Source organism: Poecilia reticulata, chromosome 10 (genome assembly GCF_904066995.2).
Source record: "Poecilia reticulata chromosome 10, P_reticulata-male-v2, whole genome shotgun sequence".
NCBI lineage: Eukaryota > Metazoa > Chordata > Actinopteri > Cyprinodontiformes > Poeciliidae > Poecilia > Poecilia reticulata.
This window is the reverse complement of record NC_088839.1, coordinates 16,890,897-16,915,964: the sequence shown is the minus strand read 5'-3', so window position 1 is coordinate 16,915,964 and position 25,068 is coordinate 16,890,897. Positions and strand designations below refer to the sequence as shown.

General features: G+C 38.2%; 1 protein-coding gene across 20 annotated transcripts in view; it reads right to left on the bottom strand.

Moving 5' to 3' along the window:
* Positions 1 to 25,068, bottom strand: part of LOC103471329 (protocadherin alpha-C2-like) — a 195,427-nt gene that overhangs the window by 106,438 nt on the left and 63,921 nt on the right. Inside the window, exon 1 of one of the 20 annotated variants that reach the window (XM_081611418.1) lies at positions 22,063 to 24,562. The exons of 16 other annotated variants lie outside the window; for them this stretch is intronic. In XM_081611418.1, the coding sequence (XP_081467544.1) occupies positions 22,063 to 24,438 (2,376 nt within the window). In that variant the 5' untranslated portion in view covers positions 24,439 to 24,562. Of the gene's footprint in view, positions 1 to 11,322; positions 13,850 to 15,322; positions 17,847 to 18,500; positions 20,998 to 22,062; positions 24,563 to 25,068 lie in introns of those variants that run through there. 3 more of the 20 variants (XM_081611431.1, XM_081611428.1, XM_081611437.1) reach the window with 3 other exon arrangements.

Here is a 25,068-nt window from a genome sequence, read left to right as displayed (position 1 = left end):
ACATGGCGGGAGGAGAAAGCAGGATCCGAGTCAAGCTGACAGCATCGACACTCATCTTCCACACCCATCTCTCTCTGTTTTCTTGATACATTTAGCCTACGGGATAAGATGACGGGAAACACTAGAGAGGAATTCACGTTTACATTAAAGTCATAAATGAGAGCAGTGTGATGTAATGTAAGCTCTAATCTCCACGACACTGTCAGAATAACAGAACCAGCTCTAAATGCCAAACATTTCTGATTCATTTTTCAGACAGACGGCTCTCAGCTCAAAAATAAGTACAGCAGAACAAGTTTACAAAAGGCGAAGCTGCGTGTGGGATGGCATGACTCACGGACTGTAAAGAGCACCTGACGGGTTCAGACTTTACAATGATGGCCACAAAGACTCAAATGAATATCTGTTCTTTTCAATGTCATGGGAAGGCAGTTCATGTTGTAAATGTGATGATCAATGAAATCATCTGTTTATTTCTACTTAAGTCAATGTCATCTGATCAACCGCCGCCCTTACATGCCCTCGCAGGACAAAAAGTCCTTGAATTTTATGTTTATGCATGTACAAGGGGAAACTTATGATGAGATATTCAAAGGTGGGTAAAAATTGTATGAGTATTATTACTTCAATATAAGTACAAGCAAAAAGCAGCCATCCAAGAAATTATGTAAGAGAAAAAAATAGTTATTTTGAGGTAAAGCTACACAAGTACTGAGTAAACTGATCATGACACCTGAATTAGTATTTTGAAATGATTTAATCAGACGAAATTATAAAATGATGCAATTTTTCATATTTTAAAGACTAAAATAAGACAGAAGAAACATATTTTTTTTATAAATATAAAAGATTCCTGATGCATTGTTAAAGATTATGAGTTGAAAAATAAAGCAACTCTTTGCTAACTGTTGGCTGACAATGTCTCAGTGATAAGACATAAATCACTGAAATAATAAAATACACATAAAAGGCTAATTGTTTTGTTTAGACTAAGAATACTTTTGACTGCTTTTGTGCATTAATAAAGGAAAGGAACAATTTTGAAAGAAAATATTTTACAACCATCAGCAAGACTTTTCATAAACTCGTTGGTAAATTATGTTGACCAGCATGACAGAAATGTTGTCTTAGCCGCTCTAAAATAATATGCAGCCACACATAAAGTTATGCTAAACAGCTATATTTTTCTGAGAACACAAGTCGAGGACTTCCAGAGAAAGTCAAAAAAAGAATAGCAAAGACCACTGCACTTGCTGAAAACAAGACTTAACAATTACCCAAGATGCATAGTGGGAGTAGCAGATGAGGGAAATAGCCACAGGGTGATGAGGAACCCTGCAGCTCGAGACTGGTCCTCTCTCTCAGAAAACATCTGATCCCATCCAGTTACAGTCAGAAATAAACACAAGATTCAGTTCTAATCAGACAGAATTCACGGCCGTTTAGCCCATTTACCTTCCCTCACCTCCCTACCCCCCTTAGCAAACAGTACGTAGATAGAGCCAGAAGAGGCCAATCCTCTTATCAGAGCTGCATCCAATGTCTGACCCCCGCGACTTTGGATTTCCCACACCCGTTTAGCCCTTTTTCAATCAAACACCAATACCTTACTCCATCTTTCTAGAATTGAGGATCTGGATTTAGGTTTTCAACATCCATCAATCAGAGATCCTATGCATTTGCCCTTAATGGATGTGGCTGACATGTATGTATGTAGCCTTGCATTGACCCATAAGTCGGTTCATTCCCGCAGGCATGCCATGCTGTCCCGCGCACGGCAGCAGATGTTGTGGCTGTGTGGACTCTCATGCCAAACAACAGCTCTGCAGACCCACATCTGTCCTAATCTCTGTTGATTCAGAAAAAAATATACATCTTAAAAGAAAAAAAAAAAAAACTTGCCTTGACTAGCATTAAAATAAGCCATCAAGCACTGGTTATTACATCAGACATCAGACAGACTGATATATATATAGTAGCTAAACTGCTTAAGCATTATGATAATCATATTCCTACTTTTACTATGAGAATTGCTTAAAGAAAAATAGATAAAACATCATTATGATTCCCAATTTAAGCTTTGCTCATCCAGCAAGGATTTAAAATGACAATCCAACACGGCATTTACGCCTTTTACATAGTTATTCTTCACAGAGGTTGAAGCTGCTAGCAGAAAGGGGACAGGCTTCAGTCCACCAGGTCAGCTGATCATAAAATGAGAAAGGCAATTTAAAAGATGGGGATTTCATCAACACAACTTTGATTCCACAGTGGGAAGGAAACTATGGGCTAATGTAACCCAACCATGGGAGAAGAAAAAGTCGCACAAAACAACAATTATTTATATAGGTATTAGTAAATACAAAATTACTAGATATGACCCAAATACCGTTTACCGGCTTTGCAAAATTCATTTTAAAGCCACACATGGCTCCAAACTGCTCTTCGTCATGTACCAGGACAAATATCTCTGCCTTGCTGTGCCAAGGAAGCTAACCCTACAGCTGTGAATGCTTACTGCAATGAAATTCTGGCCCACTCACTCCGTGTCTACCCTAGTAACGATGAGGCGACAGAGGAAAAAAAAAAAAAGGTGAACATGACACTAGGAAAAGATTGCAGTCTATAAAATTATGTCAAAATACAGGAAGAGGTTTTATGTCTAAATCGTGTCTCCCCAGTCCATATCAAAAGAGGACAGATTATACGCACTTTCTTTGCTAAACTCCCCATCAGCTGAGCAGCAGCAGTATTTGTGCTGACAACAAGGGCAATGTTTCCTTCCTAATTCACCGCTAACAAATCACTGGAATGTCTGCAGAGGAATAATGCCAATAAAAACATGAGCAATAATTAACAGAAGAACACATTAGAATAGCTCAGCATTAACACATACAAAAGCACTTTATAAATGTCTGGGAAGGGGGACGACATAGTGTAAAATTAATATTCAAAATTAGTGAGGGTCATCTCATATTTTCTGAAGAAATAAATGTGGCAAAACACAACGCTGCAGCTGAGCACAAGTGATGAGTGAGAGAGACAACAAAATCAATGTGACTCAGATACAAAAACACTCTTATGGTTATCACAAACCATGACAATCAATAAATGATGACTAAAAAGAGACAGTACTAGTCATTAAAGATCAATGTATTAATCTTTGTAGTCAGTGTTAATTTTATTCACTAACAGGTTTTTGTACATAAGTTGTACAAAAGTAGCATAATATATGTTTGTTACGTACAAAAACTTTATGAAAGAAAATTAAAATGATAAGGCTCATGACTACATGATTACATTTCTGTCAGCCATTAAAACTGATACAAAATCATTGGAGGAAAATAAAATTCCTCCATCCATCCACTTAGTGTCTATAACCACGTTTCCATGCACAGTCACAACAGGGCCAGTCCTATTTCAGTAAGTGAGGGAAAAGTGGGGCACACCGTGGGCAGGTTATCCATGAGACTACGTCTTCCTGAGTGGTAGGAAGTGGATGACGATATGCATTTAGGACACAGCGGTCAGATGGTAACGGATTAAAACGCGTATAAAGCAACAGTAGCTGATAGAAATACAATGCAGGCTGTCCTGGGATCAGTGCAAAGGTGCAGATGCAGGTTTTCATTTTATATTCACCTCTACCTTATCATTAATATTAGTATTAATGCTTCCGTCTTTTGAGCTGCCTAAAGCTGAACTCGTTGTAGATCCAAGTTGTTTAAAGGCCCAGTCTTCCCAAAAACAAAAAAATCAGGCCTTCTTTGACCAGTTCTAATAAATACTTTTTTTTTTCATATTCCCTGTCATCTTAATGCACTTCAGCTGTCTGAAGAGTCACTGGTACCTATAAGCATTTTAGTAGCTTCATTGCTGTGCGATGATACAATGGTAATCATGCAATGACCTGATTTAAAATACAAGAAAATTGTAACAGATATTACAAGTCTTCTATGTCTGGTCAGTCACAGAAGACTACAGAAACCCCCCCAAAAAAGAAGACAGAGAAGGTAACAACATCACAACAGACTGTTTCACTGCACAAATTGAATTGGCAGAAAAAGGATCACTCATCTCTGTGGTTAAGAAGAGGATTTGTGTTTTATGGTGGAAACAATATTTGGGAAGACTGAGAAAGATGACTAAAATAAGCAGTCTGACTGATGCATGATAAGGCTGGAGCTAAACATTTAAACAAAAGAGCTGACTGATTCCTTCTTTTATACATACCACCTATATTTTAACTGACTTAAAGCCGCAGTGGGAAACTTTTACAAAGTACATGTTTTACGTAGTTTGTTAAAACTTTGACAGTTTAATCTGAGACAGACAATCTGTGAAAAAAGAAAGAAATTATATATATGTATATCAAGCATCAAGCTCTTCTGCATCCTTCTGCCGGTCCTACTTCCATCTGAAGAAGTACACCGCTCCCGGTCAGAAAAACCAATCAGGACGAATGTTTTAGCTGTGTGTATTACGCTGGTCTACGGGTTGCTCAAACCCTCCCGCACAGCTGCAGCAAAGACTGCCAGTTTGCTGCAGCTGTGCTAATGGCGTAGAAACAACTTAACGTTGCAGGCTTTCTGCAGACTCTGCATGAGAGAAGAGCAGCAGCACAGCAGAGAGCAGCGGGAGGGACCTGTAAGGTGTGCTTGTTCAAATTTTCAGACTTAAGGTTTTCTAAGAGTTCCATGCTGAAGTTTTAACATACAATAAATGTAAGACTAAAATATAGTAAGATTTTTGTTGATTAAATAGAAAGCGGGACAAAATTGACAATAGGTTACTACAATGGAAGAAAACTGCATCATATTTTAGTCAAAACACTATGACAAAAGGTTAATTAGAAAGTGCTGTCAAACATAACACTGCAGCAAAAAACAAAAATGTATATATTTTTTTACCATTGTGAATGATATCTCACAAAACAATTTATCTTAGCCAAAAGTGGGAATCTGTAAAATATTTTAAATTTAAAATGTTTTACTACATTGAGGTCCCTAAAGGACCTCAACTATAACAAACATTTAAAGGTGCCCACAGCAAAAAAAAAAAAAAAAAAAATCCTGTACAATAATCTTAAGCATTTGTAGACTTCAGTAACAGTGTCTTTATATTAATTTATGATGTGCCATATCATCAAGGATGTTCATGCTGCGTTTCTTGGTCTCCTCCTTTGCGTATGTAGTCATTTTTCTTCTGTAAAAGTGACTTTGGCTACAGAGGATTACACGTTTGTGAGTAGCTGCCATGAGCTGTAATGCAGCACAAATGTTTGTCTACGAGAATACTCTTCACGTGTGATGAGTGAACCTGACTGCTTTTGCTTCAACAGCAATATGTGTGTGTGCAAATTCGATTACCATCCTTTCTGCTGACCCCAATATGAGAGGCGAGCGTCCTCAAACAAAGATGCAGCACAGAAGAGAGAAGCTGCCCTACTGACACACAACAGCACAATCTGCATCCACAGCCGCAACCCCACAGGCACGAGTCATTGTGCTAAAAAAACATATGACAGATTGAGAAAGCGGATAAAATGCAGAAAGATGGACAAAATTCAACAGGAAAGAAGATGAATGAGTTAACGATTATGCATGAATATAAGAGAAATGTAAACTCAGAGTCAGAGGAGGGAGGGGTAAAAAAGAAATGCAGTGCTGCTAAGAAAAGATGAACTACTAAGGAAGAGGAACCTAAGTGTAAAAAGATATGATATAGTAATAAACATCATTAGGTTTTGCAAAAACAAATACGAATTGTAAAATCTAAATTACAGACAGCTCTAATTATTTACAAAGCCAAAAGTAAGACAATTACAAGAACACAATCAAAAACTGTTTAAGAATAGTTTTTTGATTTAACAGGTAAGGATAACTCCATTTAAAACATACAAATTAAGAACTACCAGGAAAAAAAACTGCAGGGTATCAGTATGTGGAGTTAAACTGTGGAATAATTTGAAGACTGAACTTGCACAATGTTCAAACATTAAACTGTTCAAATGATCACATAAAAATGATTATATATAACATTGTAATTACACACACACGTGTATATATATATATATATATATATATATATATATATATATATATATATATATATATATATATATATATATATATATATATGTGGATAAGGAGGGGGGATATTGACAAGTTTACATTTTCATCCACCCACAAGAATGTCAAAATGCAACACTTAAATTCTGAAGTGAAATGCATTAATTGTCTAAAAGGTTTACATAAAATACTGTTCAAATGATGAGGACGTAGTTTTAACCTACTAGTTCTTTTACACTTGTAAAGATTGTCTGAGTACAGTCTATAATACCTCTACATGGGCGAGGACTGGGACTAAATATCAGATCTGGAAATGTCATTTCCTGGATAGGCCCACTTCCCAAACACATGCTTATAGCCAAACTTGCTCTAATATCTGCTTAGATCACAATAAACATTTTGAGGTTCTTAATAAAACTTTCTGGGCACACGTGAGAAATGATAAAACAAATTATTGACTAATTTACAAAACACTTCATTTTCTTTATAATGCTGTGCCCCTAAAAACCCAGGAATATGTATTTTTTCGTATAAAAACCACCACAGAACTATGAAAGACAGAGGAAGAAACAATTGATTTTCTTCAAACTTTTGGTTAAAATAACCTAACTTACCCCCATTTTATTCTTATCACCATATATTATTTAGTAACACTGTCTTCTGCTTACATGAACTGGGTGCAGCAAAATGACGCAATGTGCTCGTCTTCTGAATGATCTTTTTGTGTGCTCAGTTACTGTCAAACTGGCTTGACATGTACGATTTAATGCATAATATTTCACAGCACGGAAAGACTAGATCTTTTTCACGTCATCACTGCTTGGACACTTCCCTGTAACTAACTGTATTTCAGGTAAGGTTTCTTTTTGTTGTCTCTCCCTCATCATTAACAGCCTGGTGCTGCTCATTATATTTTTCTCCTACGTACTATGAGAGAATTAGGCCTCTCCTGTTAATACAAAACAGCAAAAAGGCTCTGGGCAAACTTTATATTTTTAACCCACTATTTTTTGTAGTTTCTTTTCTTTTAATTTTTCCTCAATCTCCCTTCTTCCTTTATTGTTCACTAATAATTTGAATATACATTGTTTACTCTTCTTTGATTTAGTTTTAGTGTTTAGTGTTGCATGCAGGTGTAGGGATGCGTAATGTATAGGTCAACGCTGCGATTTGCTTCGGGACTAATTCACATAACTGTTGACAGACTCAGCATTTATCAGCCCTGTGCTTAATAAGTCATAGAGCTTGCATTTTTAAGTTAATTATCCTCTCATTCTTAGTCAACAGTTGGATTTTGTTGTCAAGTCAGATTTATAAGCCAACTACCAGAAATCTGACTTCAATGTGCTTCCACCTGTGCCTGTGTGCATATTATTCAGTGACACTGAATAATATGTAATTAATGCCACAGTGGCATTAATCCCACAGAACAACTGATGCAGCTGAGCAAACTCAAACTCTGCTCTGACGCGCAAACAGGTTCTCCATTGGAAGCCTCCCGCCCCAAAGGAGGGTTTCACATAAAATTAAGATAATTATGTGACAACAGCATAAACTCAATAATGGCAACAGGAGCATAATCATTAGTAACAATAATAACAACAACAATAATAATAATAATAATAATAATAATAATAATAATAATAATAATAATAATATTAGCAACTTTTATCCATAGCAGCACATTATGCTAACAAGAGCAGCAGAACCATCACAGCAATGTTCAGAACTGATTATCAGAACAACTGACCGCAGCTGAGCAGAAGAAGAAAACAGCAGAGCAGCATGGTCACAGCAGCATGGTCACAGCTGTAGCTTACCCGCTATCTGTAAAATCGCGTGTATAATCATGCCAGGTGCGGAATGGTCTAAGCTTCCCCTCAACTTCCTTGTTTGCCATTATCAACTTCATCAACGTAGCAACGTAAAATATTCCGTGAGGCGAAATCCAGAGCAGCCAAATATATTATATTCGGCGATGCTGATTGGCCAAATGTTTGTAATTTAATTTATACGAATATAAAGTTCACTAGCAACCACACACCATTGGCTATTTAGCTGAACTTCTGCAGAAGAGAAATGATAGGAGTCCGTCGGGGGAAATTCACTGTGGTTTGAATGTTGTGTATACGGTACAAATTACATTTTGACACACACTACTAAGGAAAACTGACTTTGATAATACAATTTTTAAACAACGCTTACAGATCTTTTTTTCCCTCTCTCACATCTGTTAGGGCGGCGAGTCATGGACTAGCCACCACTGCTCAAGGACCGGAAGCGAGGACTCCAGCCATAGGATACCGGTATGGTTGATTCACTCTTTTGTTGTTTTAAAGCTGCTTTTAACGTTTTTACACTAACATTATACTGACTTATTTTCATATTAAAAAATGTTTTACGAATGAATAAACAAGAAGTCCTTAACTTCGATATCCGCTGATCTTGAACCGGAAGTTGTCTGTCTTGCCCACAGTGGCGGATGTTGATGCAGAATTACGTTTCTGTAAAGGCATGAGTTAAAAAGGCAACTCTTATGTTTTCAAGGAACATGTTGGACATGTGGAGAGGAAAAAAATATTTTTTTAGCGACCGGCTTTTATTTTGATATTCTATTTCCGCTTATATGTAAACCAATTTGCATTCTAGCTCAATATTTAGCAACCTAAATATTTTATTAGAAAATTAAATGTTTAGTTTGGAAAATACATATTTAATTTGGAACTAAATTTTTACCTTAGACTTAAACATTTAGTTGAGAACTAAATATGAAGATTGGGTTAAAGAAGCAGTGCAGCAGTCTAACTGCTGTGCTGCACTGGGTGAGGGAAACTGCTGCAAGGTAGAAAGGTGAAGTTCAGACAGATATTTAGAAGACAATATTTTCTTTTAATTATCTCGGTGTGTCATGTCAAATTTGATAGATAATTTGATCACAAAATTAGCCTTATAATTGGTTTCTGATCAAATTATAATTTAGGCCACTGTTTTAAAGCTGCACTCATTTGTGTTAATCATGCTACTTTTCTTCCTTCTTCTCCCATTTTTTTCGTATTGAATCTATTTTACTTTTTCACTCAAGACTAAAGGCTAAATGAAGACTGATCAACTCTCTGTGGAAAAAAATACAGCCTAAACAACATACAAGCACAGCTGCACTGATCTGCTGAGCCAGCCAAGCACAGAGACAAAGGCACTGGTGCAAGCAGGCACACCCTCACTGAAAGGGGCATGCCATATCAAAATATGTTTGGAACTAACTGTATAGTAATCTCAATCATACTGTATCCCTTTTACTGTTTTATGGCATTAATTATTAATTTAGAAATACCTATTTTTAATCAACCCACTTATACTTATTATTATTCAAGCAAACTACGACAGCAGCAGCTAAGAACTGGTTTGGGGTATGCAATCACCTCATAGTCAGTCTGATAATGTCAGTGCATAAGATTCAAGCTATGCATTTTTATTCATTCACATATTTCCTTGCCATCTGCTGTTCAGGCACAGATTAGCAGTCCTGCTGCACTTGAACACACATAATGTCTCATACAGTTTTTCGTTTCACACACATGCAGACACAGAGGTGCATTAAAAATGCATAAAAGCACACGGCCAATTACTGATGTTAAGCAGACATTGAAAAGGGGCAGAAGAACTGCTGAGAAGGTTCGTTCAAGCTCTGTGCTTCGGGAAACTGTGATTCACTCTGAATCTAAACTAATCCTTTGTTTTCTTCTATGTGCACTCCAGTACAAAGCCATATCTCACATGCTCATCGTTGGTTTAAAAATGTCACTTTTAGTAGCAGGCAAATCAAATGTCACAAAATACATACTGTTCTGTCGGTTGCATTCAGTAAAATCAAAGATTGACCTAATTTTTGGAGAAAATAGATTACATCCATTTAATGCAATAACTAATTAGAAGCTTATCTATTCCTGCCTTCATAATAGATGTAGAATCTGGACCATCTGCTGCCTGTTTTGCAATGGCAGTTTTATAAAATATCTTTTTTTTTTCTGTGCATTTATTAAATGTTGTCTCTTGTAAATAGATATATTGCATATTTCCCCTCCCCCTACTCAGCGGCTCTCCCTGCATCTCCCTCCCTCATTCATCCTCTTCCGCTGCTGTTGCTAAGACCGAGGAGTGCAAGCTAGTCTGTGGAAACCAGTAGAGTCTAAGAGGTGGATCTCCCAGTGTGTTGCTATGGGCAACGCTCAGTGTTCATAAGGCAAGCAGCCTGAAAGTCTAGTATTTACACAAGTGACCTAGTTTTTAATTAGTCAAAAGGGATTGTATATTCTGAACTTTATGTTTGGTGTCCTTAAAAATAAATTTATATGCATGTCTTTGACTTCTTTGTATTTTATTTCAACAGAATAATAAATAAAATATGGCATTAGAATGTATCGCTTCATTTTTAGTCATGCACCATTATAAGACCCATGTTAAGGCGTAGTAAGCCTACCCCACCTGACTGGCTGCACATTGTGATTCACTGCACACGCGCCTCAGGCTCGCTTTGACCTCCTCTGTGTCTCAGCCATTCATTGCACACTGAATCCATGAGACTGCATCAGAAATCCCAGACTTCCAGTCTTTGTCCTAAGCAGTCAGAGCCTTTTTACCCCAAGATGTATAGAAAAAGTGATAAAAGATATAAAGAAATATACAGTGATCTTCATTTAAATGTAAAAATAAAATGTGATAGAGTCCTGTGTCCTATAATCAATTGAACTGTGTTTTTCTATTATTTTAGAGGTGAAGATTAAAAGAAGACTAAGAAAATATATGGTTGATAAAACACAAAGATTTAAAAACTGTTTGCACTCAACATACAGTCAAATTAAAACTGGTATGTTGTGTGTTGTTTTTAAATAGGTGTACCACTGAGGAAAAACACAAGCAACAACACATCAGCGTAAAATATGCAACTAGTAAAAGAAAATCTTTCCTCAAATGACAGTAAAAGTAAAACTTTAAGCAATAAGGACGCACAGGCAAAAGCATTAAGCATTGATGTCCTTAAAACATCACCACTTTGATTTGCTTTAAACTATGAGACACAGTCATTAACCTACATATAAATAACGTATACCACAGTTACTTTATCAACACGAGGAATTCTTGGTCCTCTAAGAGTTGAACATTTCTATCCAATTATTCTGTTGTAATAGGTTAAGTCTGTTAAATTAACACATATTTCAAGATTAATCTAGTTTTCAATAATAATTATTCTTACCTCTTCTGTTTTCCTCCTGTCAGGTAGCACTAGTGTGTTTGCATGACTTCCAGGTACTATAGTAGATCCAATACTCATTCTGGGTCCAACCAACATGTAGCGTTTGTCTCCAGATCTGTACTGGATGCTGTGACACAGTGTCCCATCATAATTGGCTTCTTGGAGATATTTAGAAGTATAGTCTGTGGATTTGGAGCACTGCATTGCAATCAGTACGATGATACTGATGATAAACAGAACTGAAACTGCGCCCAAAGTGATCATCAGGTAAAAAGTCACATCATTACCCTCATCATCATTTGCAGCACTTTTAACATCAGAAGCTGCAAAGGCCTCTTTTGGTTCCACAAGTTTCACCATCACAGTAGCTGTTGCTGAGAGTGAAACGTTGCCATTATCCTTGACCAGTATGACCAGTTTATGCTCAGCCTCGTCTGTCTCTGTGAATGAGCGAAGTGTTCTGATCTGTCCTGTGTAGCGGTCCAAACCAAACAGACTGTGGTCAGAAACTTCCTGCAGTGAAAACAGCAACCAGCCATTATATCCTATATCAGCGTCATAGGCTCTGACTTTAGTCACCAAGTGTCCTGCGTTCACGTTACGTGGAATCTCCTCCACACCTTCAGCAGAACCATTGGAGCTGAGTGGATACAGGATGACTGGAGCGTTGTCGTTCTGATCCAGAATGAACACGTTCACTGTGACGTTGCTGCTGAGTGACGGAGTCCCAGAATCAGTGGCGACAACTTGGAACTCGAATGTTTTCAGCGTTTCAAAGTCAAAACTTTTCAATGCCACAATGGTTCCAGTTTCAGAGTTTATGTTGAGAAAGGTTGTTGCCGTTTTATGTGCAGCACCACTTCTTGGTATGGTATATGATACATGAGCATTGTCCCCCTCATCATAATCAAAAGCATCCAGGGAAAATAAAGAGGCTCCAGCAACATTGTTCTCAGTCACATAAAAATTATATGGACTTGTTGAAAATTCTGGGCTGTTGTCATTTACATCTGATACTGTTACACTTATTGTCTTCTGGACTGACAAAGCTGGTTCACCAGCATCTTTTGCTATTATTGTTACTTCATATTTTGACTTATGTTCCCTGTCGAGTAGAGATTTGGTAACAATAGAAAACATGTTTTCTTGCAAGGAAGGTGTTAATGTGAATGGTACTTCATCAGTTATGGAACATATGACTTTTCCATTTACACCTGAATCCTTATCACTCACACTTATCAATGCAACTGTTCTTCCGGGTTTGGAGTCTTCAGGTATTGCACTTGATAAGGATGTCACTTCTATTTCAGGTGCATTATCATTTAAGTCTACAACAGCTATGATGACACTTTTTTCTGTTGACAGTGGGGCTAGTCCTTTATCAGAAGCTTTGATGTCTATTTCATATCTATCCTTTGCTTCATAATCTAAGAGTCCCTTGACAGTAATGGCTCCTGTAATGCCATCAATTTCAAAAAGTTTATGCAATTTATTGTTTACATTATCTCCAAAAGAATACACTACCTCTCCATTTAGACCCTCATCTTTATCAGTGGCATTTACTTGTATGACTGTTGTCCCTACAGGTGAATTTTCATTAAGCTCCACAGTATATGACTCTCTGGTAAATACAGGCATGTTGTCATTTACATCTAAAACATTAATAACAATTCCCATTGTTCCTGATCTAGGTGGCTTTCCTCCATCAATAGCTGTGAGAAGTAACCTATGAATTCTGGCAACTTCTCTGTCCAGTGGTTTCTGCAGAAACAAAACAGGAATTTTACCGTCTTGCCCTCTATCTTTAATCTCCAAACGAAAATGATCATTTTGACTAAGCTTATACTGCTGGACAGAGAACAAGCCGCTGTCTGGATCCCGTGCATCTTGCAGTTGAAACCGAGCCCCGGATAGAGCAGATTCCGATATTTCTAAATGCGTCTCGTTTTTAGGAAAGGTGGGAGAATGATCGTTCACGTCTAAAACCTCGATGGTGACATAATGTACCTCTAAGGGATTCTCCAGAACCGTCTTAATGTTGACAATACAGCTAGCGGTCTGGTCGCACACCTCCTCTCGGTCTATTTTTCGGCTGATGTGAAGGACTCCGTTGTCACTGAGCTGGAAAAGTGAATCCTTTGATCCAGAGACGATGCGAAATCCTCTGTCAATTAAAACTCTTGGCTCCAATCCCAAATCTTTCGCAATGTTTCCAACAACAGCGCCCGTTGTCAGTTCCTCTGGTAATGAGTATCGCAGCTGCGCCGAAGTGAAATTAAAAGTGAAATCCAGAGAAACAATGAAAATGAGCAGGTGCTCCAGCGCTGCATTGCGTCTTCGTGCCATCGCGAATTTCAGAATGGGATGATAAAAATCATTTGAAAACACCCAAAGCGCATAAATAGAAATAAAAACGAGTAATGTATTTAGAGAAACAAAATAATAGTGATCAAGGAACTGATGATGGCGGATCAGTGATCATTGCCATAATGCACAATCCGAAGCTCTGGCAAAAGCTCCAAAATATGGACCTTCCACTGAGTGTTGAAATTTCACAAGCAGCGCCCCCAAGCGAGCAACTGTCATAATCCTGCTATATCTATTTTTGTTTAAATTTTAAGTCGTTAAACACGCGAAACTCGTAATGGAGATACAGAATCAAAAGAGACGAGGTAAATTTCAAAATAATTATCTAATGTATTCAATATCTATCCAACAATCCAACGTAGACAAGGTTATAAATCAATATTTACAACTAAATGTAACAATAGTTTCATTATTGTACAACTTTATTCAACCTCAGATGTTCTAATAGCATTAGTTTGTTTGCATGACTTCCAGGTGCTATTGTACATCCCGTATTTCCTTGAAATAGCATATATATATAGATATACCTATCTATCTATATATATTTATTTTTTGCTTTGCATGATTTTGTAAAGTATGATAACTTAATGGAAACTTGGCATTTTTAATGGACTTTCAATGCAACTTTTAGAGCAACGTTTTATTAAAAATGTCATTATTTACCAAATGACACTTCATGACAACTGTCATTTATTCATTAAGACTTCTTTACGTTCATGACAGGTGTTATGTCATGTTTTTGACAGTGTCATATCAGTCTTATGCACACCCCTTCAAATGAAGTGTTACCCTTCTTATTTAAAAAACTTCTGCAAAACAGTCTTGCTGTCTAACATTTTTAGCCATTAAAATTGTGTTCTGTCAGAGAGCAGCAACGAGTGCACCAGATTTCAACATCATGGGCATGGAAAGGCCCCACTTCAGAATTTTAAGAGATTAGCCATATCACAATTACATAAAACATATTAGAAGATTAGAATAGTACGCTGTGTATAAAATCAATGAGGTCATCTGTTATGCCTGAAAGCTCAAAAATGAATGCTTCTTGCACAGTTGAAAAATCAGCAAGTTCTCTTAAAGTAATGATACGAAACCTTGATGTACACAGGAAAAGGCCTAAGCCAAAATGCAAAGAGATTTATTTATTTTTGTCATCACCACAACAGCAACAACAACAAAAATATGGAGAGTAAGGAAAATATTGTTGACTTTACTAAAAACTAAGCTGAAATAGAGCTGCATGAGCAGAATGGTATCACATGGCATCATTTTTGTCTTGTGTGTGGTTACCACAATATCGGTAACCTGTGCTGGTCATATAAACATGCTCACCTACCACTTTCACCTTGATATATTACTTAATTCTTTTTAAACCGACTTAAAATCAAGCAATAATGACATCATAAAAGTCTCTTTAGACAACATCTAAATGTAAATGTCCTGTAAATGGCATGTACTTCTACAACACTTTATCTAGCCCAGAAGACAACAAAATGCTTTAAACTACATTCAGTCATTCACCCCTTCAGGTACACATTCACATGCTGATGCTGGCAAGCTATAACATTGGTGCCACACCTTCCCTGCACTGGCACCACTGTGACCTGTGACCACAACCGCAATGTAATCTTACCTCTTCAGATGTTCTCCTCCTGTCAGGTAGCACCAGTGTATTTGCATGACTTCCAGGTACTATAGTAGATCCAATGCTCATTCTGGGTCCAACTAACATGTAGCGTTTGTCTCCAGATCTGTACTGGATACTGTGACACAGTGTCCCATCATAATTAGTCTCTTGGAGAAATTTAGAAGTATAGTCTGTGGATTTGGAGCACTGCATTGCAATAAGCACGATGATACTGATGATAAACAACACAGAAACGGCTCCCAAAGTTATCATCAGGTAAAAAGTCACATGATTATCCTCGTCATCCTGTGCTGCTGCACTTCTAACATCAGAAGCTGCAAAAGCTTCTTTGGGTTCAACCAGTTTGACAATCACAGTAGCTGTTGCTGAGAGGGAAACGTTGCCATTATCCTTGACCAGTATGACCAGTTTATGTTCAGCCTCGTCTGTCTCTGTGAATGAGCGAAGTGTTCTGATCTGTCCTGTGTAGCGGTCCAAACCAAACAGACTGTGGTCAGAAACTTCCTGCAGTGAAAACAGCAACCAGCCATTATATCCTATATCAGCGTCATAGGCTCTGACTTTAGTCACCAAGTGTCCTGCATTCACGTTACGTGGAATCTCCTCCACACCTTCAGCAGAACCGTTGGAACTGAGTGGATACAGGATGACTGGAGCGTTGTCGTTCTGATCCAGAATGAACACGTTCACTGTGACATTGCTGCTCAGTGACGGAGTCCCAGAATCCTTTGCAGCAACTTGGAACTGGAAAGTTTTCAGAGCTTCAAAATCTAACGTTTTCATCGCCATAATGTCTCCTGTTTCTGAGTTAACATTAATAAAGGAAACTGTACTATCTCGCCCTGCATCTCTTAAAATTTCATAGGACACTATTGAATTAGTATTTTCATCACGGTCAAAAGCGTTTACAGAAAACAAATAAGCTCCTGGATTATTCCCTTCAGTTACGTAAAAATTGTATGGGCTCATTGAGAACTCTGGATAGTTGTCATTTACATCTGACACCACAACACTTATTGCCTTTTCACACGAACGTGGTGGTTGACCCGCATCCTTTGATGTTATTATTACGACATAGTGTGATTGTTTCTCTCTGTCAAGAGGTGATTTGGTTACCAGTGAATACATTTTGTCCTGTAAAGATGGCGATAAAATAAAAGGGATACCGTCATTCAGTGTGCTGATGGTCTTTCCATTAAGACCCGAGTCTAAGTCGTTAACACTGATCAGAGCGACTGTGGTTCCTGGTGGGGAATTTTCAGGGATCGACCTGGAAAATGAAGTAATCTCAATCTCTGGTGCATGATCGTTCATATCTATTATTTTAATAGTTATACTTTTTTGAGATGAAAGAGGAGGGAGACCTTTATCTGATGCCTCAATTTCAAGTTGATATTTATCCCTTTCCTCATAATCTATTAAACCTTTAACAGTTATCTCACCTGTTGATGGATTAATTTCAAAAAGCTTAAAGAATTTACGATTTACACTGTTGCTAAAAGTATACACTACTTCCCCGTTCCTTTCGCTGTCTAAATCTGTCGCATTTATCTTAATCACTGTTGTCCCAAGTGGACAGTTTTCCTCAAGCGTTACCGAATAAACATCTTTGGAAAAGACCGGCGCGTTGTCATTTGCATCCAAAACATTTACTACAATATCAGATTCGCTAGATTGTGGAGGTTTACCTCCGTCCAGAGCAGTAAGTACCAAAGTATGTCTTGCTGATATTTCTCTATCTAATGACTTTTGAACAATCAAGACGGGAATTTTGCCGTCGTCTCCTGTATCTTTAACTTCTAAACGAAAGTAGTCATTAGAGCTTAGTTTATAACGCTGGATAGAGAATATACCCGCATCTGGATCGCGGGCAGGCTGCAATGGAATACGCACTCCAGGCAACACTGACTCATAAATTTCCACCACCGTTTGATTCTCCGGGAAAGTGGGAGAGTTGTCATTAATATCCAACACCTCAACACCAACGTAGTGGACCTCCAATGGATTTTCCAGGACAGTTTTTAGATTTATTTCACACGTAATTGTATGTTCACAAACCTCTTCTCTGTCTATTTTTCGGCTCAAATAAAGGATGCCATCGTTCGGATCAAGATGAAAGAGGTGATCAACCGTGCTGGTGACAATGCGATACTTTCTGTCTTTTAGCGTGGCTTGATCCAACCCAAGGTCGTTCGCTATGTTTCCGATCACAGTTCCCTCCTTGACCTCCTCAGAAATGGAATATCTCATTTGCGCAGAGGTAACACTCAAGAAAAGCAAAGCGGTCGCGATCAGACGCTGCCTCATCCACGCTGCGTGGAATCCTCTTTGTTCCATCATGAAAAAAACCCACAAATCAAACAATAACCGTCCATATAAGAAATAATCTTGTCCACAGAAATGAATGCACAAAATCCAGGTTCCAAAATGTCCACACTCCCTCAAATAGCATGCATAATATTTACAAAGACAACACAGCGATTATATCCAGTAGTAAGTGCGATGGGAAGGTAAAAGGGGTGGAACTACAAAGCAGTGACGAAAGATGTAGCCGTTATTACACAAGCACACTGACACCAAGCGATGCAGCGGCTAACTACAATAACTGCACGTTTAAAACATTTTACAGATTATACAGATTTTTTTATTTATTTTTCGTTAACAACAACGATAATATTATTAATAACTGGTTCATCTTAAGACTTATAATGACTAATTTTTTGAACAATCTAGTGATAACTGAACCTTTTTATAATGCACGGGGCATAAGAGCCAAATCTGTCAGTACCATGGAGAGCAATAAAAAATGCATTTGCCGTAGAGCTGCGGCACAGTATCATTATAGGTAATCTCCTGAAAATATGCAAAATTGCACTTTAGAAAGTTTTTGTCACCTCCTAAGAAAACGAAAATACGGGAAGTAATGAAAATAGTGTTTTCTTTATCAAAAACTAAAATAAGAAAGAGGGATTCCAGTGGAAAGGTATCAAGTCGCACCATTTGTGTTTTATGTGTAGTTATGTCAAGAACAGCAACCGGTGAACATGTCAACATACCATTTCCACCCTGACATTTAACTTAATTATTTTTTTTCTCCCAATTGAAATCAAATATTAATGACGTCTTATCGGTCTTTTCAAAAAGTAGCTAAATATAATCTTACCTCTTCAGATGTTCTCCTATCAGGTAACACCAGTGTATTTGCATGACTTCCAGGTACTATAGTAGATCCTATGCTCATCCTGGGTCCAACCAACATGTATCGTTTGTCTCCAGATCTGTACTGGATGCTGTGACACAGTGTCCCATCATAATTAGGTTCTTGGAGGTATTTTGAAGTATAGTCTGTGGTTTTGGAGCACTGCATTGCAATCAGCACGATGATACTGATGATAAACAACACAGAAACTGCTCCCAAAGTGATCATCAAGTAAAAAGTTACGTCGTCACCCTCGTCATCCTTTGCAGCACTTTTAACATCAGAAGCTGAAAAAGCCTCCTTTGGCTCCACGAGTTTAACAATCACAGTAGCTGTTGCTGAGAGGGAAACGTTGCCATTATCCTTGACAAGTATGACCAGTTTATGCTCAGCCTCGTCTGTCTCTGTGAATGAGCGAAGTGTTCTGATCTGTCCTGTGTATCGGTCCAAACCAAACAGACTGTGGTCAGTAATTTCCTGCAGTGAAAACAGCAACCAGCCATTATATCCTATATCAGCGTCATAAGCTCTGACTTTAGTCACCAACTGTCCTGCGTTCACATTACGTGGAATCTCCTCCACACCTTCAGCAGAACCATTGGAGCTGAGTGGATACAGGATGACTGGAGCGTTGTCGTTCTGATCCAGAATGAACACGTTCACTGTGACGTTGCTGCTGAGTGACGGAGTCCCAGAATCAGTGGCGACAACTCGGAACTGGAAAGTCTTCAGAGTTTCGAAGTCGAAACTTTTCAGCGCCACAATGTTTCCAGTTTCAGAGTTTATGCTGAGAAAAGATGTAAATGTATTATCTTCTTGTGCCTCTCTCAAAATATGATAAGAAATAATCGCGTTGTTACTTTCATCCTTGTCAAAAGCTTTGACAGAAAATACCTTAGCTCCTACCTCGTTACCTTCAGTGATATAGAAAGTGTACGGGCTTTGCAAAAACTCTGGACGGTTGTCATTCACATCTGACACCTCAACGTTGATTGTCTTTACCGATGATAATGAAGGCTGACCCGAATCTTTTGCAGTTATTGTCAGCTCATAATGTGACGTGTCCTCTCTGTCTAAAGGGGATTTAGTTACAAGTGAAAACATATTATCTTGCATGGATGACATTAACGAAAATGGAGCATCCTCGCCGATTGAGCAGATCACTTTTCCATTTAAACCTGAGTCCAAGTCATTAACACTAATAAGAGCTACTGTTGTTCCCGGTCGAGAATCTTCAGGGATTGAACTGGAAAATGAAGTTATCTCAATCTCAGGTGCATTATCGTTTACGTCAATTATCTTAATTATCACGTTTTTTTCTACAGTTAACGGAGCTAAACCTTTATCAGATGCTTGAATTTCAATTTCATATTTTTCTTTTTGCTCGTAATCTAAAAGTCCCTTTACAGTTATTTGCCCTGTAGATTCGTTTATATCAAAAATACTGAATATATTGCTACTCACACTGTTTCCAAACGAAAAAACTATCTCTCCATTCTGACCGTCATCCAAATCAGTTGCATTTACCTGTACAACTGTGCTTCCCAAAGGAGCATTTTCAGTAAGAGTAACGGAGTAAACATTCATTGAGAAGATTGGTGCATTATCATTTACATCCAAAACATTTACAATAATTTTCATATCCCCTGATTTTGGAGGTTTCCCCCCGTCTAACGCGGTCAGTAGTAAGGAGTGGCTTCTCGCTGCTTCTCTATCCAGTGATTTTTTCAAAACCAATATTGGTATTTTCCCATCGTCTTCTTTATCTCTCACTTCTAATCGAAAGTGATCGTCTTGGCTAAGTTTATACTGCTGAATCGAAAGCTGACCGCTATCTAGATCCCGTGCAGGTTTAAGCTGAAATCGTGCTCCGGGCAACGCAGACTCTGAAATCTCCAGGATTTTTTCTGCTTCAGAGAAATTTGGCGAGTGGTCATTTATGTCCAGCACCTCCACCGCAATGTTGTGCACCTCAAGGGGCGTCTCTAACACAGTTTTAACATTTATTAGACACACGCTACTTTGAGCGCACACCTCTTCTCTATCAATTCTTCGGGTTACATATAGGACGCCATCGCTTTCGTTTACGTGGAAAAGGGGATCCGCGCCTCCAGAAACAACACGATACTTTCTGCTCTTCAGAGTGCTTTTATCTAAACCCAAATCTTTGACTAAATTTCCAACCGCAGTCCCATCGTTAACTTCCTCAGAAATAGAATACCTCAGTTGTGCAGATGTTACACTCAGTAAAAGCACAGCAACCGCAAATCGGGTTATGCATCCTTTTCCCAGTCGCGCCTCGAATTTTCCTCGTTCCATTGTTAATCCACAAAGCACTGCAACTCACTTAAAATAAGTGATTTGGCTTTGCAGTTGTCGGTAAGACAATATCCATGTATTCTCACATGAAGCGTGGAGAAAAATCCACAAAAGGCAGCAGTAGGCTCGGGAACAACCGCAGTGGTAACATCAAAATGATGAGGGCATTGACAGACTGAAACAAAATCACTGAAAGAAAACGCGATGCTTTGTTGGTTCTGTTATACTGACATCATGCGGCCTCTATAATAACGCAGTTTTCCCCCCCCCACAATCTTTAAGCTCGCTGGTTCAAATGTAAATTTTGTGTACACAACATTGCTTTAACTTAAAGGAATGTGCATCATTACTCCATTCTAGTTCATTAAATGTACAACTTCTGAAGACATTCTGAATCATTTTCACCAGTGTATTTCTGAAAATTAATAATAACTTACAATTATTTTAATAAGGCAGCATATCTAATCTGCGGTGATATTTAAAGTGTTTTATGAATTGGAACATCATTAAAATGATGATAGCACAATGTCAGCACCATAACTGGAGTGAAACATTACCATTGTCTTTGACCAGTATGACCATTTTATGTAAATTTTTCTATTTTGCTTTTAATGTACCATACTCCCTCTTTCTCATTTTCAAGCAGGACAGTTTTTATTCAGCACTACAGACAGCAGTAGATGCTATGTCCACAATTGTCCAAATGCTCAACAAAACATTTCAGTGATATTAATGCAATTTATATACTATCTCAAAACCAGCAAGAACAAGTGGAGCTGTTACAGAAGACAAAAGAATGCGAGCGTCTGCGTTTACATGTTGGTAAAAAAAAAAGTTATTAGGATTTTTTTGGCGGATTGTAGTGATATCAAAAAGGGAAACTGAAAGAAAACAATGGCAGAATAACTAAAGAAGAGAATGAAAAAGCTCTAACTTGCAAATGTTATGTGTGTCATTGTGTTTGACAATATTTTCTTATTTAAATATTATTCTTCTGTTAAATATCCCTATTTTAAAAAAACATAGACAGCAAAAGCACACTAACAAACCTTAAAAATTAAACAATGTAAAACCACTGCAATATATCTGAGACATTTTGATGTCAAATAATTAGCAGGGATGACTATTGCCTCTAAATCAGTCGATATCACAAGAGAATTACCAGTGAGAATTGAAATAAGCCAAAGTATTCAAGTGCATGGCTTACCTCTTCCAACGTTCTCCTCCTGTCAGGAAGTACTAGTGTATTTGCATGACTTCCAGGTACTATAGTAGATCCAATGCTCATTCTGGGTCCAACTAACATGTAGCGTTTATCTCCAGATCTGTACTGGATGCTGTGACACAGTGTCCCATCATAATTAGCCTCTTGGAGACATTTAGAAGTATAGTCTGTGGATTTGGAGCACTGCATTGCAATCAGCACGATGATACTGATGATAAATAGAACTGAAACAGCGCCCAAAGTGATCATCAGGTAAAAAGTCACGTCATCATCCTCGTCATCTTTTGCAGCACTTTTAACGTCAGAAGCTGCAAAAGCTTCTTTGGGCTCCACAAGTTTAACAATCACAGTAGCTGTTGCTGAAAGTGAAACGTTGCCATTATCCTTCACCAGTACGACCAGTTTATGTTCAGCCTCGTCTGTCTCTGTGAATGAGCGAAGTGTTCTGATCTGTCCTGTGTAGCGGTCCAAACCAAACAGACTGTGGTCAGAAACTTCCTGTAGTGAAAACAGCAACCAGCCATTATATCCTATATCAGCGTCATAGGCTCTGACTTTAGTCACCAAGTGTCCTGCGTTCACATTACGTGGAATCTCCTCCACACCTTCAGCAGAACCATTGGAGCTGAGTGGATACAGGATGACTGGAGCGTTGTCGTTCTGATCCAGAATGAACACGTTCACTGTGACGTTGCTGCTGAGTGACGGAGTCCCAGAATCAGTGGCGACAACTTGGAACTGGAAAGTTTTCAGAGTTTCAAAGTCAAAACTCTTTAGCCCTATAATATCTCCATTTTCAGCATTTATATTAAGAAAAGAAGTTAATTTGCTGTCGTCAAATGCATGTCTGACTACATGATAGGAAATACGCGCGTTTTCATTTTCATCACGGTCCGCCGCTTTAACAGAAAACATCATTGAACCTGCATTGTTATTCTCGGTTATATAGAAAGTATATGGACTCAATAAAAACTCTGGTTTGTTATCATTCACATCTGACACCACAAGACTGACTGTCTTTACCGATGACAGTGGAGGCTGTCCTGCGTCTTTTGCAGTTATGATGAGATTATAATGTGATTTTTCCTCTCTATCCAGAGAAGCTCTGGTAACCAGAGAAAACATTTTATCTTTTAAAGCTGGCGATAAATTAAAGGGAACATCTTCCTGTAGAATGCAAAGTATTTTTCCATTATGGCCAGAGTCTAAGTCATTTACACTGATGAGAGCCACAGTTGTCCCTGGTTGTGAATCTTCAGGAAGTGAGCTGGAAAACGAAGTAACTTCAATTTCAGGTGCATTATCGTTCATGTCAATAATCTTGATGGTCACGCTTTTTTCTGTTGTTAGCGGAGCAAAACCTTTATCGGATGCTTGTATTTCTATTTCATATTCGTCTTTATCCTCATAGTCGATCACACCTTTAACAGTTATATCACCTGTTAATGAATCAATATTAAACTTATTCAATATTTTTTGGCTCACACTGTTGCTGAATGAATAAATTACTTCTCCATTTGATCCCTGGTCTAAATCAGTTGCGTTTACCTTCATGACAGTTGTTCCTAGTGGCGCATTTTCATTTAGTGCAACCGTATACTCTTTCTCTGTGAAAACAGGTGCGTTGTCATTGATATCAAGAACATGTATTAGTAGATTCATATTACCGAATTTCGGAAGTTTACCTTCATCTAAAGCTGTTAGTATCAGCTTGTGGCTCCGTGCAATTTCTCTATCTAAAGGTTTTTGAACAACCAAAATTGGTATTTTGATATCATTTCGCTTGTCCTTAATTTCCAATCTAAAATGATCGTTTGGGCTAAGTTTATAATGCTGCACGGACAACTGACCGCTGTCTGGATCCTGGGCCGGTTTAAGCTGAAATCGGGCTCCCGGCAACGCTGACTCTGATATCTCCAGTGTAATGTCTTTGTCCGAAAAAATAGGCGAATGATCATTTATATCCAGGATTTCCACTTCCACGTAATGGACCTCCAACGGATTCTCCAGCACAGTCTTAACATTCATTACACATCGACTACTCTGGGCACACACCTCTTCTCTGTCAATGATCCGGCTCACGTAAAGGATCCCATCGTTTTGATTCACGTTAAAGAGCGGATCAACATCACTTGATACAATCCGATACTTTCTGTCTTTCAGTATGTTTTTATCTATACCCAGATCTTTTGCTATGTTTCCAACCACAGTTCCTTCTTTTACCTCCTCGGAGATCGAATACCGCAACTGCGCTGAGGCTACGCTCCAAAAAAGCAGAGCAAGGACCAGTACAATAAAATATCCCTTCTCCTTCCGTTGCTCGATTCTTCTTTGTTCCTTCTCCATTTTGGAAGTCATCAGTAATCCATTACAATCGCAAAATCTTTGTTTTGGAAACAATTACGACTTTTTAAATAAATGCACACGTGCCGTTTATTTCTGTTTGCAAACACTTTGCTCTGAGTATGCTCTCAAAACGTTCAAGAACAAAAAGACAGAATACCGACGAGAGCATGAACTGAAGGGGTGGGATCACAACGAAATGACAACAGCGTCGTGCTATTTTCTATACCGTACTGACGCCATGCGACCAAATGTTTTGATGCACAAAACTTGAATACAGTTTATCAGTTGGATGAAATATTTGTCTTTGGCCTGACTGCAAATCTTAGATCGAAAAAAATGGCATCCTTCATAATGGTTTTATACATATTTGAAAGCTCATCCTATTTAGTTGTTATGAACGTAGCAATGATGTGAACTGTTGGTCTGTATGTCCAAGAGCTTGATCGACAGTTACTGTAACATATTGTATGGTACTAAACATATCTTTACCAGCATGCATTGCTCCGTGGGTGTGTCTGTTCTCTTCGTTTCGTAGTTGCTCAGGCAATATTGCATATTTTAATGACTTGTAATTCTTACTGTCCTTTAAGTTGCTGTTCAAGTTGCAGCAGGTGTTGCATGGAAGAAAATTGCATTGCTTTC